Raw genomic sequence first — 18,140 nt, 5'->3', positions numbered from 1 at the left:
TATTATTCTTTTCTATCTTTTTGTTTTTGTTAAAGAATAATCAAAATTTACCAGTTTTAGTTTTTTAGTTGTCTACATAAAGTCTCTTTATTTCATTCGACTTTCTTTAAAAATTTGAATTATAATACTAATTTTTAATATTATTTTCTTCTTCTCATAAATAATTTGTCATATGTTGTTTTTATCACTTAATTAGTGAAAATGTATATTTTTTTTATTTTAATTACGTGATCAAATTTAATTGGACACTTAATTTAAGAAGGAGAGATTTTTAAAATTTTAATTTTAAACATATAATAATATTTGTGTAGTTATATGACTTTTGAAGTTATTTTATGGTTGAAAATGCAATAATATCATGAATCATGATGTTGTAAAAGTCGTCACCTAAAAGTAAAATAAAAGATTTTAAAACTAAATTATTTAAAAATTTAAAAAAAGTTATAGTAATTCTTTCTAACAAGTGTCTAAAAATATGGTCGTGTAGATCGAATTGAAATAGGGTTAACTGAAGTATCGATCATTTTAATCTTACAGAAAAAGACAAGGTTTGAAGGAAAAGTAGATATTAACTCATTACTAACGTATGTTGTATAGTGGAAAGGCTACTTCTTCCTTAATCATAGATCTTAGGTTCGAGCCTTGAATATGAAAAAATCTTTCATACAAAGAACTTTCTCTCAAATAAAGCCCTACTATCACAAATCTAAATTAAAAAAAAAAAGATATGAACTTATTATATTTTCTTTTACATGTTTTAGCTTTTTCGTTAAGTATATCAAATACGATATTTAACTATCTTTAATTAACTTAAAAGTTCAAGTCTAAGACATATTAATATTTATTATAATAAAAAAATCAACATTTAAATGATGGCTCAATACCTGTCACAAGATTCAAATGGAAGATATTCACAAAAAGATATTAAAATAGAATATGATAGAGGCGACAGATTGATGACTTAATAACTTCACTAAGATTTGAATGAGGTGAGAGTACAGTATGACAAAAGCAATGGAACATGTGAGAGAAAAAAAATAATAGGATTTAATATATAAATTTTATTATTATCTTATAAAAATTAATAAAAAATATATTATTTTTGAAAGTTTCTCAGCTCAGATACACCAAGCAAAGAAGAAGAAAATAACATAAAAACATAATAACTAACAAGGGAAGCAATACAAAATTTGCAAAAAAAAAAAAAAAGGAACAAGTAAAATAGGGTGAGATACAGTAAACAACGAACAATGATAGATATTAAAAGCAAAATTACAATAATATACCTAGTACAATGACGGATAAGCAAACACCAACAAGCATAAACCTTCAGAAAGCAAAACAATCCTGCACTATTTACTAAAAATTCTATTCTAGTTTGCATCCTCCACACGGTCTTGTTATTGGTACAAAATCTAAAATTGTACCATATCCTGTTTAATCACGTTCCTTAATATAATGCCTCTATCGCTCCTCGTAGCTATTATAACCAACCTCTCTTACCTCCTCACAAGGGTGATGTCTATCTTCTCTCCACATATGCAAACCATCTCAATCTTGCTTTTCTCATTTTATCTATTACGGAAGTCACTCTCGCATTATCCCGAATATCTTTATTTTTAATTTTGTCATTCCTTATATACCTATAGATTAAAAAAAATCGAATAGACTGACCTAGAAATATAAAAAAGAAGAGGAAATCGAATTAGATATGATAAGCAACCTCATTACAAACAAACATAGCATAGAACTAAAAGAAAATGACTAAAATATCTTCAAATAAACTGTCTACTTAGAGCCTGTTTGGCTCAGCTTAAAAGCTGGTCAAACTGACTTAAAAGCTGGTTTTTGACTTATTTAGCTGTTTGGCAATACTCAAAATAACTTATTTTAAGTTAAAAAAAAAATATTTTAAGCCAAAAGTTAAAAGCTGGGGTAGGGGTGCTTTTTCTTTTTTAGCTTATAAGTTGTTTTAAGTTGACCACATTTTTATCTTTTTGCCCTTAATATTCTTATACAATCTCCAAATTACCCACATAACCCTAACATCTCTTTCTTTCATTTTTCCCTTTTCACGTTTGGCATAGCAACTTCAGCACTTTTATCCAAACGCATAACTGCTTATTTTAAAAATAAGTTTCAGCACTTTCAAAAGTACTTTTTTAAAGCTGCTTTTATTAAGCCCATCCAAACGGGCCCTTACTTCTTGCTTGTTATATAAAAAATATTAAAATATAGTAGAATAATTAATACAATTTATGAAGGACATAGGAATAAAAATAGTACTACTATTTATGTAAGATGAAATTTTTTATAATTATAAAAATAATACTAATAAAAAAATCCATATGATTTGACCAAGATGAATATTCAGAAAATTGTATTGACCATTAAGCCTGCTGGCCCCATCTCCCTTCATCCCTGTAAAGCCAATCTGTATTTTTTTTTTCTGCAATCAATGCTCATTATAATTATATATATTTATATATTCATTTCAAAACCAAGAATCACCAAATCCTCTATTCAAAATCTTGAATTTGGTAATAAATTTATCTTTGAAGACTCCATTGAAGTTTCAAGAACCACTCTTTCAGGTCAGTTTCTCCTGTAAAGATGTAAACTTTTACGTGGGTAATCTTCCAATCTTAGTTTTATTCAAAAAAAAAAGATTTGTGCTTCAGAGGATTTTTATTTACAAATCTAGGGTGGGTTTGGATCAATTTGTGATCTTGATTTAGAAATTCGATCTGAATTATGGTTTCATGGAAGGGATCAAGTAGGAATATTGTTCTTGGATTTAACTCATATTTTTCATTCAGATTTCCTTTTTATAGTTTTATTGAAATGATGAAATGGGATTTAGAGAGTTTCGTTTGAACTAGTCACTATGCCTCATATTTATTTGAAGAAATGTGTTAATATATGTCAATTCAACTCTGTAATTGGTTAATATTACTGTCCAAAAGAAAAGGGTACTAAAATTAGATAGGAGAAGTATCTTGGAGACCAAGGGTTCATCTGTTTGGTACAATGATATAGCTTAGCCATAGTGAGTAATAAACTCATGGGATGAAGTCTAACTCGGGAGCTAATATTGTGAGTATGCGTGTTTTGAGAGAGAGAGAGAGAAGAGGGAGAGGGGTATCCGGGAGAATACTTATTTGATGAACCTCAAATATACTTCTGGTTTAATTTATTTTCTCCTGAATCAATCGAGAATTTTGAGTTGTTTTGGAGCATCATTTCTAGCTTCTGAGCATTCAGATTCCATACCAATCATTATGTGATAGACCCGAGTGTAACAACCTTCTTTTCCATGTGGTTTCTGTTGGCAGCCCTGTCTGCAATTGACATAGATAATGGATACAACAATATCAGTTCTTACAAATAAGCTGAGAGATGCATCTGATTGGGTCACATGGATATCCGAAGCTCCGTTTGCAAGAGCTGTGGTGTTTGGAGTTAACATTGGAGGTATTTTCCCTATCCATAAAACAGCTATAATTGTTAAACTAGCTGACCTCTGAGAAGACATACTCTTTTGCCTCTCCTGCAGGGCATCTATTTGTTGAGGGTCTTCTCCTGGTGGTCATCCTTTTCCTACTATCGCAGAAAAGTTATAAACCACCTAAAAGACCATTGACAAAGAAGGTTTGTCAGTCATCCTTTGTCACACCTAAATTATCCACCGGTTCTATGTTTGTTTCTTGCCTTATTGTGTTAGTCCATTTTTGTGTTCTTCCTCACTCTGTAATTTTCTCATATTGTTTGGGACTGAGGCATTATTATTGTTGTTTGGTTGATTTTCTCATTCATATTACATGTTCAACGTCCAATCTGTATTTCATACTCGTGAATTGCTCTTCCTCATTTCCAAAATGATATACTTAAAAGGAAAAGAGAGTGGGAGAGAAAATTATTGAATTACAGTACACTCCCATCTTCCAGTTTCTGTTTTGTGGAGTTAAATGAATATCTTGTCGGAAAGTGATCAAGGCAGGGATCCAAATTCGAAGACCGGAACTTTCTGATTAATATTCAGAAGACACAGCTTTTAGCTGGCTGCTCTTTAAAGTTGCAAAATTCCTATACCCTAGGCCAGAAAAGATAATAAAAGAAGTAACTTAAACGAACTTACATTCTTAGAAGAATAGCATAATATTTTTTAAAGCTGCTGCATTTAACACTCTCTCAAAGTAGAGATCCTCCTACTTAAAGATGTCAAACTCTTCTATTTCAAGTATACTGTAGATTCCTCCATATCCTGTTCTCTAAACTGCAAGGTGCTTGGGAAAATGAGCTGTGAACTTGTAAATTGAAGAGCTCCAACTTTCTGTTTGTTTTTGCAAATCTTTATCTTGACCTTTGTATAGTGATTGGTGTCATCTGGTGCTAATATATTTTCCACTGTTTGATGTTCATAGCTAGGAGGTAGGCTTCTTAGTTATAAGCATAGAAGTCTTTCCTTGGCACCATGTACATTATTATCAATGCTGGGTCCTTTTGTACTTTATGTACTCTCTCTGTCCCAATTTAGGTGAAACACTTTCCTTTTTAATTCCTCCCAGAAAGACCGTCTCCTTTGCTTTAAAATTATTACCCTTCACGAATGATTATTAGTCTCACAAATTGTCAAGGAGTTCTTAGACCACAAATTTCAAAAGACTTCCTCTATTTCTTAAACTTTATGCCAAGTCAAACGGTGCCACATAAATTGGGGTGGGTGGAGCATTTAATAAATGGAGGAGGTGGATATTATTTGCTTTTGTAATTGTTAAAATAAAGAGAAATGTTGTTTGTAACTTGTCAGCATTTATTTGTAAGTAGCAAAGTTGTCTATCTTCTATGCAGCATGCTGCTTGAATACATTTAAGCTGATGAACATGTGTGCTCTGCTTTTTAGGAAATAGATGAACTGTGTGATGAATGGGTCCCGGAACCTCTTATTCCCACCATTACAGATGAGATGAAATCGGAGCCTCCAGTACTTGAAAGGTGGAAATACTCTTTCATTTGAAATGCGAAAGCATAAACCTCCTTGTTAGATTCTATTATCACTATTCTGCATTTTTTCTCCTCATTTGTCTAACTATGCTTTTACCACTATAAGATTCTATTCTTACTTAAGGGGAGAACCAGCCAAGGAACTAATTCAAATGTCATACTGTTGTATACTGTGGGAACCACCTCTAGAGCCTCTAGGGGCTACCTATCTAATCTCTTTTTCTTATGGTCTGATGATCCTGAACTGAGCCTAGCAAGTACTTTAGAACTTCCAGGAGGAATTAGAACTGATTTAAGGATTTGGTCTCAAACATTTTAGGTTAAAGAAGATGAGACTCAATGGGGTAACAAGGGATGGGACTCAATAAGTTCATTGGGATTTTAAAAGCTATTGACACTAAAAAAAACCACTGAGCATGCAGCTCACAAGAGAAGAAAAGTTTAGATAAGCGCTAATTGCGTAACACATCTACCTATTCCCTTTTTGGGGTTGAAGAATAAGAAAAAGGAAATATCTGCAAGTTTGGCTTGTTAACCCGACAGTCATCAAGATTTGCTTGGTGTTTGTTGCCTCTTATACTCTAGCTTACTCAGGCTAAAAAATTTTAAGTCAAGTTGTGAAGATCATGCCCCCCCCCCCCCTCCTTTCCGCCTGCCTCCAATTTTTTTCCTTCCCTTCTATGAGCTACTTTAATAAATTGTACCAAGTACCAACAGTATAGCTTGCTTCAAAGAAACCCTCCATATTTCTGTGGTTGTTTTCTACTTGAGTTCTCTCATTTGTCTAATTGCTTACAAGTTCTATTAATGCAGCGCTGCAGGTCCTCATACAACTATTAATGGCAAGGAAGTAATAAATTTCACTTCAGCTAATTACCTCGGGTTATTAGGAAATGAAAAGTTACTTGTAAGAAACCCTTCTTTTGAATATTTTGAATTGTCAACCTATATTTTGCATGTTGGTGCTTGATTTTCAAATGTATCATTACCTAATGTCGTATATCAGGAGACATGCACCAGGGCATTGGAGAAATATGGTGTAGGTTCTTGTGGTCCTCGTGGATTCTATGGAACAATTGGTATAATATGATATTCATCATTAAGGAGTTAGTTAGTTTTCTTCTGCTGTACCTGCCAACTTCCGCTTTCTCTTTTGGGAGGCCCAACCTTATCATTCTTTATTTCATGCAGATGTTCACCTTGATTGTGAGGCCAGGATAGCTAAGTTTCTTGGAACTCCCGATTCTATACTCTACTCTTATGGACTTTCTACCATGTTCAGTGCAATTCCAGCATTTTGCAAGAAGGGAGATGTCATTGTTGCGTAAGTTTATTCATTCTTTGCTCGTTGATTGTTGATATCATTCTTTAAAAATTGAACCAGGCTGTAGAACAAATATTTTCTGAATGGATCCTTACGCAGGATGGAGTATCTTTTCTTGGGGTAGGAGGAAGGGATTATGAAGGAACCAGGCTGTAGAAAAAAAAATTCAAAATGGCTGTGGTATTGTTAAGACTTCTAAAATGGAAAAAAAAAACTTAAGCTGATGTTCGTAGATGGAATTCATTAAGAATCTTCCACCACTTCTGTACTCAGATTTCTTTGTGATATGTTTAGTATCAGAAGGTGGATTTTTAATATTAATAAGCTTCTCACCAGTACGTCTCCTGATAATTTTTTTGTCAACTGTAACAAACAAAATTATACCCATAAATAAGTATTGCATCCATAAGGTTTTTCTGTTGTACATTGCTTCTATAAACATATTAGAGTTTCATGAATTAGTTCTCATTTTCAACTATATCTTTTGCGTGCATAGGGATGAAGGTGTCCATTGGGGAATACAAAATGGACTTCAGCTCTCTAGAAGTACAATCATATACTTCAAGCACAATGATATGGAGTCCTTGAGAAATACATTGGAGAAAATCACTCAAGAAAACAAGCAAGCTAAAAAACTTAGGCGATATATTATTGTTGAAGCAGTATATCAGGTATCTTCTGTTTTATTAACAGGGTTTTATTTAATTGTCAAAGCTGTATGTCATAGCATTGCCTGGACCATGATCACCTCCTCAAGGGACGAAGGAGGTGAGCATTTCATAAGCTTGCAATAAGTTGAATCCAATTTAGGCTTGCAGTCAGACTCAAAATTTGACCGGGATTTAGCTTTAAAGATGTAAGCAAGGTTGATTAACTGTATATGACACTTCAACTTGGCATGAGCCGTGGTGACTTGTTATGATCCAGAAAGTTCTGAAATCTGTGACCGGGTTATCGTTTTGTTTGCCATTCAAGAGATAAGTCTATAGGATAATTCACTTCTCAATTTAATGCAAACTCTCCCGTCCCCCCACCCCATATCTTAGCCCTTCCTTAATGAAGTGTCAGAGTTGGCTTGGCTGTTTCTTAAATTGGGATAAGGTTGCATTTATCTTGTAAATAAGAAAACGGAAAGGAAAAAAAACCGACAAGAAAATGTGCAGGTTTCTGTTTGTTGTTTTAACTTGTTAATTGCCAAGCATCCTGTTTCTCTGAGAGGACTATTCTTTAATTCATTTGTTTCTACTTCTTCTAGAATTCTGGTCAAATAGCTCCATTGGATGAAATTATCAAACTGAAAGAAAAATACAGATTCCGGGTATTGTTGGATGAAAGCAATTCCTTGGGTGTGCTTGGCAGTTCTGGTAAAGGTCTAACAGAGTATTACAATGTGCCGGTATGTTAATGATAGCCGCAAAATTCAATTATTATGGATTGTATTTTCTGTATATCCTAAACAGATTATCCTGTTGCAGGTTGACAAGATAGATATCATTACGGCTGCCATGGGGCATGCATTGGCCACAGAAGGAGGATTTTGCACCGGGAGTACAAGAGTCATTGAACACCAGGTATTGAAGTGTGATAGGTTGCCACCAGACTATAGTCACTTCCAGTGGCGAATCTAGGATTTCTAGAACATAGGTGCAACACTAAAAAATGAAGAAGGAAAGAATATATTTAGTAGGAGTTTCCCTAGTCTTCTAGATACGTAACTCAAACCTTCAATCAAGTGCACCATTTAGTCTTTTGAATCTTGTAGCATAAATGTCCACAGATAATAATATACAATTTTAGAAAGTGTGTACATAAAATACCTTGTTTTACGGAGAGACCACGGGTTCACGTGCCTCGCTTTTTGTACATAAATTCTCCCCTGGCCTTTCAACAACAAAAAATAACATGTTCAATCTTAATAATCTTGTCATTAACTCCTGTTCACTTTTTCCAATTAAGCCTTTTTGATGGTGTTCTTTGTTTGGCAGCGTCTCAGTAGCTCTGGCTATGTGTTTTCTGCTTCTTTGCCTCCTTATCTGGCAAGTGCCGCAGTCAAAGCTTTTGATATCTTGGAAGAAAATCCTGATCTTATCACAAAATTGAGGGAGAACATTAATACACTGTTTAAAGGTATATTTGCTCAACACCAAGTGCCTTCCCCTTCTCCTTGAAGGCTTCAAGCTCATGTCAAGGGTTGTGAAAAGATATTAACTTTTCTACCTGGTATGGTTTTCAGGTCTAGAAGATATTCAGGGGATGGAAATAATGAGCGATCCACTATCTCCGATAGTTTTTCTAAGACTCAAGAAGTCCACAGGTTCTTCAAAGAGTGATATAAAACTATTAGAAGATATCGCGGATCGTGTAAGTGATCATCTTAGTGTATCTGTAATTTCTTCTTATTCTCATACACATCCTAATAATAATCTTCCACGCGACAAATATTGTCATTGCAGGTCTTGAAGGAAGATTCCGTTTTTGTTGTTACTTCAAAGAGATCAACACTTGATAAATGTAATTTGCCGGTTGGGCTTCGATTGTTTGTGTCAGCAGGACACTCAGTATCTGATATGGAGAAAGCTAGTAAATCATTGAAGAGAGTCGCGGCTTCGCTATTGACAGATCAGAGCTAGCAGAAGGACGCGGTTTCATCATCTTAAAACTTTGTTGAAAATAGGGGCAGAAACATTCTTGGGAGTTCAAATAGGTACATGGAAAAAAATATTGAAGATACTTCTTTTTTTTTTTTTTACTTTTGTTGTTCATTAGTGTTTGCATGTCTACTATATTAGATAGATCAAGATTTGCTTCTTGAGGTTGCCATGCTGCAAGCCCAGAGAAGTCAGTTGTCTTGATTAATGTTGTGTTTTATGTAGTTGTGTTAATCTTCTTCCCCTTACTGATTATATAAAGAAAAATAGAATGGTGGGATTTTTTAGTTGACTGTATAGACATGTTATTCTTATTGGTGTGGAAGTGACATCTCAATATTTTAAGGTTTGAGCTGAATATGGGGTAAATGTGGATTAACTATGTCATGTTTTATTTATATCCTATAGAAGAAATAAAAGGGATAATATCTTGGAAATATTTGAGTCAGTATAATCTGGCCTTTATTTTCTGAAGAAAAAAGAAATTCAGGAAAATGGCTTATTTTTAAGATAAATGTTTTCTGTTGTTTGGTTGGAGAAGACATATAATGAAGGTTGATAAAAGTTTTAGCAAATTTGGTAGTGTTTTAATGAGATTTTTTGAGTATTAAAGCTTGAAAATAATGTCTACATGTGAGTTGGAGCAATGATTTGCTAATTAAGAATTGAGATGGTTATTAAGGAACATAATTTTGTCTAATAAGGTTGTGTTTTGGTATACATTATTGTCTTTTTTATTTATTTACATTATTTTGTCATGACTTTTTATTGATGTCAATTTTTTATTTGATAGATTTTGAATATTTTTTCTTTCATAACGCAATCTATTAAAAACGATCTCTGGGAAAGGAGTATGGATGAGATTTATTTCACATTCTATAATTTCAAAATTTCAATTTGAGATTATATTGAATATATCGTTACTTTTTTATGTTTTATAATTTGCTTATGTTTGATTTGTTAAATTATTTTTAACAATGCATTCTATGAAAAACAAATTTCTTCGAAATCAAAAAAGATGATTTCTTCAAGTAATACCAAAAATCAAATTTCATAAAGGATCAGATTTCAAGATTATTGTCTCCTCCCCATTGACCACCCTACTTTCTCGACCTCCACCCATGGTTAGAACCGTCAATATGGGCTAGGCCCGTTGGGCCGGTCTGGTCTAACCCGGGATTTAATAGGGTTGGGCTAAGATTTTTGGAGCCTATTTAAGAAAATGGCTTTTTAGCCCGGCCTGAATAAGCCTGCTCATTTGGGGGCTTGAGAAATATCGGTAGGGCCCGGCCCGTGGGCCAATAAAAATTAATTAAAAAATATAATATAATAATAAAATTTTTAAAAAAAGAGAGTCCAAAATCAAAACAATTAGGTTAATATTTCTATTTAGATATTTATACTTTTAGTTGAAAAAAAATAATAAATATCAAGGAAAATGCACAAGTACCCCCTAGACTATGACCAAAATCGCAGAGACACACCTTAACTAAACTAAGGTCCTATTACCTCCTGAACTTTTTTTTTTGTAATTTTATACACCTTTTGTCTGTGGCACTCTATGTGACTCCACGCAATTGAGGCGCTTCGGAGATATTTAGATGTCACGTAAGCCAAAGAGGTACACAAAATTACAAAAAAAAAAAAAAGTTTAGGGGGGTAATACGACCTTAGTAAGGTGTGTCTTTGGGATTTCGGTCATAGTCTAGGGGGTACTTGTGCATTTTTCCTAAATATTATAAATATAATTTTATTTGTGAATTTGATTAACAAGTAGTGACATTAAGGTCTCATTTGTTTCTATTAAGATTAAGACGTCTGAATTTGAATACACATTTAAATATTAAGATGTGCATTAAGATCTAGATGTGTAAATCTGAATAAACATCTGAATATTAAAATATTGTCTTTGAATCTGAACACTAAATTATTGGGACAATTTGTTTTCAATATATGAATGGACATATGAAATTAAACGTTATATCAATAAAATATTATCAAAATCTTGTTAGTAAAATAGTTTTTTTTCATATAAAATAATATTTTGAACTTTTTTACCGTAACAAGGTAATATGATTTATCTTTTAAGAACTCAACATCAAGTTACATCATTAATATGATTATTTGTTGCACTCAAATTCTTTGAGAATCTAATATAATACAATTTAAAATAGTTTATATAGAGTAGTAAATATATAGTTTAGGAAAATATTTTATTTTATTTTATTTTAGAAATTTTATTATTGTTATCGATTAAATAACTAATACTTTCTTATTTTTTGAAATCATGCTAAATATTATATCATGGGAGTGCTTATCAATTCAAATATATTGATTAATTTATGAGAGTAAAAAATGTATATTAAGTTAATATGAATAAAGGAAATTATTATGACAAGCATGTAATTAAATATTAATTAAATAAGAAAATAACTTTTATGAGTTGTTGTGATTTAGTTGAATTAAGATAGGAGTCTTATTTTAGTATGGATAGTATTAAGGGTGTGTTACAGATCTGATTCATTCAGATATATCCAGACCCATTAAGAGGCTTATAAGAAAATAAAAGAAACGAACTTAATGAAATGAATCTGAATAATAAAGATTCAGTTCTTAAAAACAAACAAACTTAATGAGGCAAATTTGAATGATTAAGATTCAAATCCCATCAAGTGCAAACAAATGAGGCCTAACATAATATAATATTGTTTTATCGATATTTATCATAATATTTTTAAATCATAACTTATAATTTAATTTAATAATTATAAAAATATATAATTTTTTAAAAAGTGGGCTGGCCTGGCAAGCCTGTATTAGCCCACGTACTTGTGGGTTGAACCGACCATTTTCTGGCCCACACAAAAAATGAGCTAGCCCGGCCTTGCCCATAAAATGTCAAAGCCTGTATGAGTTAGCCCGAATGGGGTGGGCTAACCCATATTGACAGCTCTACCCATGGTGTTCTTTTAGATTTCATACAAATATTTTAAGATAATACCTTTACTTATTATTTATCATAGAAAATAAGCAAGAAAAACCTTTCCAAAATAAAATATTTTCATATTTCCTTGTGGGAGAATATGTTTTCCTCAAAAAGAAATTTCTAGCAGACAAATACTTGATCTTATTATTTTTCGAAAAATTATTTCTACCATTTCAAACATAGAAAAGTGTCACACGTAATACACGTGTATTAAAAATTAGAGGAATGTTCAAGAGATATCTACTTCTAATCTTCTTGTCAAAGTAATTATATTGTCTACTAAACTATAATTTGTTGATTTTAATCATACGTAAACATGTGTTCTTTTTTAAATTTCATAGTGTTAAGAGCTAATTATATTTTATCCCAATTCTTTTCCAAATTTTAAAAATCTCTTAAATTTGGTGGAATCTGAATACATCCTAAAACATCATGATAGGTTGATACATCGCGTCTCGATTTTGGATACATCTTTTAATGTCCTAATATATCGAGTCTCAATTTCGAATATATCACTCAATGTTCCGATACATCATGTACGTCTCGATGTATCACGTTAAGTGATAACGACACATTGCATAAAGTAACGTCCTGATACATCAGGTGCGTCTCAGTACTTGGGTAATGTTTGCTCTTAATACGTGTATGTGTTTTTTTTGTTGTGAAGGAAGACGTCTTAATATCATTTTATTTGATCGACTCTGCAGTTTCATGTCATTGTCTAGTTAGTTTTCTATAAGTTACTCATTTGTGTTCAATTTTATTTATATATATAATGATCATGTTTATGTGAAATTGATTTGAGAAATTTGATAGTGTTGGAAGGACCGAGTTCATTTATAAGGAGTGCTTACTTGTTCGTTAATTCATTAGTTTATCCTTCTTTCATTTTGAGTGTTTCACCTACATACTACACCTATTTGTTTTATCCACATATTTCATCTACTTGTTTATATGTACTATTTTCTTAAACGTGCTACGTGTTTAAACATCTTGCTTACTCAAATAGATGACACACTTACTTAAAAAATTTTTTTATCGTATCTCATATAAATCTAATTATAGTATTTATGATTCAAATACTTTTATACCCTCCAACTAATTAAATGATATATTTCCGAATCTAAACCATGCATTAAGAATTCCATTTTTTATTTTTTAGCTTATATAGAAACTAAATGTATGTAATTTTCTTTCACTTCTTTTTTTTTTTTTTCAAGTCCATATAACAAACTCCTACTAGAATACACATGAAGATACAAAGCAAAAGCTAATAATCAATGTCTCTCTTTTCATTATCGTTTTAGTTTAAAAAAAATCATTACTTAAATAACTCAAGATAAAAGTTCATAATTATTTTCAACTATATTGTCAACATAAAAGAAGTACAATATTTAGGAGGAAAATTCAGTCTACTTTTATGAAATAGAGACCTTATATTTAAAACGTCATTAAAAAAAATCTTACATAGAATTCGTATTGAATATTTTTTTTAATATAATAAAATATATAAAAAAAACGAAAGAGAATAGGAAAAGACAATGATGGACAACCTAAATAAACAAAGACAATTGCTAATCAAATTAAATTCTAGTACAATTAAAAATATCATTTTGCACTTAAAATCCTTTATTTTCTTGTCACTCTTTTGCTTGTTGACTCATTAGGTCTCCATTATAATCAAAGTAAAGTAAATCAACCATGTGAAGTGTGAACCCACCCACCCCCTAACTACTCCTTCTCAACTAATTTTCTAAATAATTAAATAAATAAAATAACTACTTCATCATACAAATAAATTATATAATAAACTAGAAAGGACAGTTGAGACTAGATTAATGCAGTACCCTCTATGAGGTGGATGATAATTATGGATCAATATTAAATATTATTACGGTGAAATCTCACTAAATTAATATAGGTGAAATCATGAAATATTATTATTCTATAGAGGTATTATTTAATTGATAAACTAATATTTATTAATTTAAAAAGTGTTTTGTAAAAACATCATGTATGAACATGGGATCATGACTAATGATCCCAATTACAATAAATGAATTTACATCAGTAACCTTTTGGATTACTCGAATGAAAGTGATACATATTCAGAGGTTCATATGTGGATACCTGCAAAACAATATTGATGATTAAGTTGAAGTTAATATGATACCTTTACAACCAATTACGCATAAGAAAACACATATCACATCTAGAATTCTTCACAGTTTTATGGTGCAGTTTGAAAAGATAACATCGAAACTTTTTGATGCAAAAGCTAGAGATGAACTTCAACTAGATTGAAATTTTAATTAAAAAAACATAATAGAATCATATTTCACTAAATTGTCTTAGATATATTTTTAATATTGATTAGACCATATACCTATAGAGGAAGCTTTTGAAAATATATTATCTTATTATTTTATCGAAATATAGGTGATTTTTTTTTCATTGACCTAAGTCGAGAATGAAAGACAATATTATCTCAGAATAATTATTAATTTATCAAATATTAATTTAATTAGTTTTTATTGTGTAAGTCAAATATATCCTATTATTACAGTTTAACCTAATTATACAATTGATACAAATTATTTATCACCCTCAGTATTTGAGAGGATGTATTTCCACGTGAGTTGAGTTTCAACATGTATCCGCTAAACAGAGAGAGTATTTTGATACCTAATTATACAATTGATACAAATTATTTATCACCCTCAGTATTTGAGAGGATGTATTTCCACGTGAGTTGAGTTTCAACATGTATCCGCTAAACAGAGAGAGTATTTTGATACCTAATTATACAATTGATACAAATTATTTATCACCCTCAGTATTTGAGAGGATGTATTTCCACGTGAGTTGCGTTTCAACATATATCCGCTAAACAGAGAGAGTATTTTGATACCTAATTATACAATTGATACAAATTTTTTATCACCCTTAGTATTTGAGAGGATGTATTTCCACGTGAATTGAGTTTCAACATATATCCACTGAACAGAGAGAATATTTTGATATTGAGTTCCAGCTCAAACTTTTAATATGTTTAAAGAATTGCACAATATAAATAAAATATTTGAGCAAAATTTTGTTACGTTCTTGAAAATCTACATTCCAAATTTTATTCATGGGACTTTATTATACGTATTATTGTTCTTGCATCAATATTAATTAACAGAACTAAACCTATAAATTATTATGAATGAGAAAAAATATGAGTCATTTTTGAAATCTTTACATGTTTTCATAATGTTTAATTTAAGAAGAATCTTTCTAATTTGAATCAAATAATTATTAATAAAATGAATTTGTTGATTTATGTTCATATGCTTCCTATTATATAGAAAATTTCTTAGACAAATAATACTATTATAATGTATAATTAATGAAAAAGAAAAAATATTTTATGTTTTAAATTGATTTATTTATCAATTATTTTATTTGAATTCTAGATTATTCTAGTTTGTTTCTAAATTGTTTATCTATAAGGCATGATATATATCATTATTCTACTGTCCGATCAAAATCATGAAAAACTGCCACGTCACTACAATAACAAAATTAGCTGAAAATGTCATGTTACATTACATTTTAATTTAAGATTTGAAGTTTATAAGTTCATATGCTAAGTTTTTTCAGAAGTTACAGGTTAACTTAACCATATTGCACCACAACCACAATAAAATTCAGTTGATACGCCTTCGAACTTCTTATCTGATCCAAGTTATGAACTTTTCTTAATAACCACATAGCAGCAACACGGGTAGGGCTGTATACACACCACTCTCTCAGACTCTTTGTAGGATTATATTGTTGTTACATTAAACCTTTCCTAAAATTTCATATAACACTTAATGACAAATTTTCCTTTTCTTCACCACCACACCTTCTTCTTTACAATATATATACATAAGTTCAATCATGCAACCTAACTTTACACTTAGTCTTTTCTACAAATACACCTCAAGTTGCGAATTTGCAGTTCAAATGTACATATGCTCTTTTTAAGTGTCATCCTCAACAGATATACTAGCAATCGTCGTCAATTGTTTTCCACCAAGACATCTTACAACTATGAACAAATGGCTACAGGAACTTATTGTTATGGATGTATTGTAAGTATATTTGGTTAACCCTAAAAAGAATTTAACTGTTTCTTTTCGTAAATTTTTAAACAATAAATATGCAAATAAATTTGTTGCACTCTACAGTAAAAACACTTTAACCTTCACTATATGGAATCAAACCATTATGGATAACGAAGGCAACAAAGTGTTGCAGCGCCTCCATGAATATCCTATAATACTCGCATGCCGCATCGGAGGATCAAGATACAACGGTAAGATACAAATAATAACAGCTTCTGTTTAGCCTAATGGCTTACCAATATTACAGGCTTCAATATTATTGGTTTCACATAATTGGTCTTCTATTTGTAGAGAGGGTCTTTTATTGGTCAAAAAATAAACTTTTGTGTTGCATAATTCTTATGCCACACTCGCGTGAGTTTACCTACATATGTGTGCACAACTAACTGTAGAGTAGATTTGTGATTTAACAACATAACAATCAAGGACTTTTGATTATAATAGTCTTTGAAACTTTTTATGTCGTTATCGTAATAGCTTGGATTGTTTAATATTGAATATTGCCAAGTTTAAAGTTTATGAATCGTCTCCTATACAAAGGAAGAAAAAGAGATGGTCGTGGGGAAGGTGAGAGATTTTTTGCTGTGTTCTTTTTTGTGGGGTTTTTGTAGTTAGAATTTTGGTATAATCAGTTACTTCAGTAAAGTAATGAGAGACAAATGTTGATATCATACGGCCACGAAGTTCACGATAGTGTTCTGCGTTTGGCAATGATATAATTTCTGTCCTTTAACACTTTTATTGTGGCTGCATAAGTAGAAGGTCTTCCAATGCTCTCCAAATTTATTCTATTGCCTTTATTTGCACCATTGATTGCATGGTGTTTTGTGTATATTCTTAATAGATAGAGGTGGAGTTAGGTGCATGTTCATGGGTTCGACCGAATCCAATAGCTCTTTCTTAGGTAGGCACTTCCTCGGAAGCCTTACACTTGGTGGATTATGTGAATTGGGTCGTAACGGAATTCATTTCGATTTTATTTCTCGACTGTGATATAGATATATATATATACGCAACTTTATGTTTGTGATGTTGATTTTACCCAACATTTCACTAATGACTGATTAGTCTTACCATACTGGATTTAAATGATCTCAATTTGCATATTACAAAATAGTTAGAATGCAACTTGATGTTATGCTTCGTTTGTGTGGTGGGTTTGGATTTCTTCAATTTTGGCTTTCATTTTTTGTCTTCTTTAGCTTCTTTTTATCTTAATTTTGGACTTTAGTTGTTTGTATTTCTGAGTTTTATCTTGTTTGCCTATAGTTTCAAATGAAAACAAAAACACATAACATGAAATTAACTGTGAAACAGAGAAACACGATGATAAAAATAAATCCATCGGAAAATTAATTAATGAAGCAAACATTAGAAACCTACTGCTTCAATGCTATCATCCGATCCCCCGCACATATTTTTGAGTTTAAATTGGTTATAACCCTAAAATTGAACTGAAAATTTTCTCCTTCCCTTCCGTTGTTCTTTTATTCGACACTTACACAGACACATAGCCATCATCAGACATGCACAAATATTGCTGCAACTTAGAACCTGTACACTAAAGTATATTTTCAAATTTCAGTTTTTCTTGCCAGGTTCTCATAGGATGTTGTTTCATATGTGTACTGTGGTTCATTTCTTGGAAATTCAAGTGCCTGTTTTAGGCAGGAGAAATTCATTAGATGGTGAAATTGGGAGTAATGAAGGACTATGTCATGATAAATGCTCATTAACATGTTTAACATTTCCTCAACTTATAAGTACCTAATTCAACTCACACAAGGGTATCATTGACGATCAAATTTAACACAACAATTCAAATTGATCCCCCTTATGGACAATGACAACAACTACGAGCATGGCATTACTTTACTCCTCCATATATTCTCACTGTGTTTTTTATTCTACATAGATGAATCAAAACACTGTCAAAACAATTGAGCTTCTTGAAATTATATGCAGGATAACAGAGAATAAAGCTACACTTACTACATTTACTTTGACGAGCACATCCAAATCTG

At 31.4% G+C, this 18,140-nt stretch overlaps 1 protein-coding gene across 1 annotated transcript; it reads left to right on the top strand.

Moving 5' to 3' along the window:
* The first annotated feature begins 2,427 nt into the window (after positions 1-2,427).
* LOC107003023 (long chain base biosynthesis protein 1-like) lies at positions 2,428-9,334 on the top strand. The gene is made up of 13 exons (XM_015201265.1): positions 2,428-2,594; positions 3,336-3,474; positions 3,557-3,651; positions 4,904-4,995; positions 5,818-5,911; positions 6,011-6,083; positions 6,196-6,328; positions 6,825-6,999; positions 7,584-7,724; positions 7,804-7,899; positions 8,314-8,455; positions 8,562-8,689; positions 8,782-9,334. Exons 2-13 carry the CDS (start codon positions 3,360-3,362, stop codon positions 8,956-8,958), a joined length of 1,461 nt encoding a protein of 486 aa, XP_015056751.1. The 5' UTR covers positions 2,428-2,594; positions 3,336-3,359; the 3' UTR covers positions 8,959-9,334.
* Positions 9,335-18,140: the final 8,806 nt, after the last annotated feature.

The sequence above is a fragment of the Solanum pennellii genome, chromosome 11 (assembly GCF_001406875.1).
Source record: "Solanum pennellii chromosome 11, SPENNV200".
Classification (NCBI taxonomy): Eukaryota; Viridiplantae; Streptophyta; class Magnoliopsida; order Solanales; family Solanaceae; genus Solanum; species Solanum pennellii.
The sequence above is the reverse complement of the archived record's forward strand: the minus strand, read 5'-3'. Positions and strand labels throughout refer to the sequence as shown.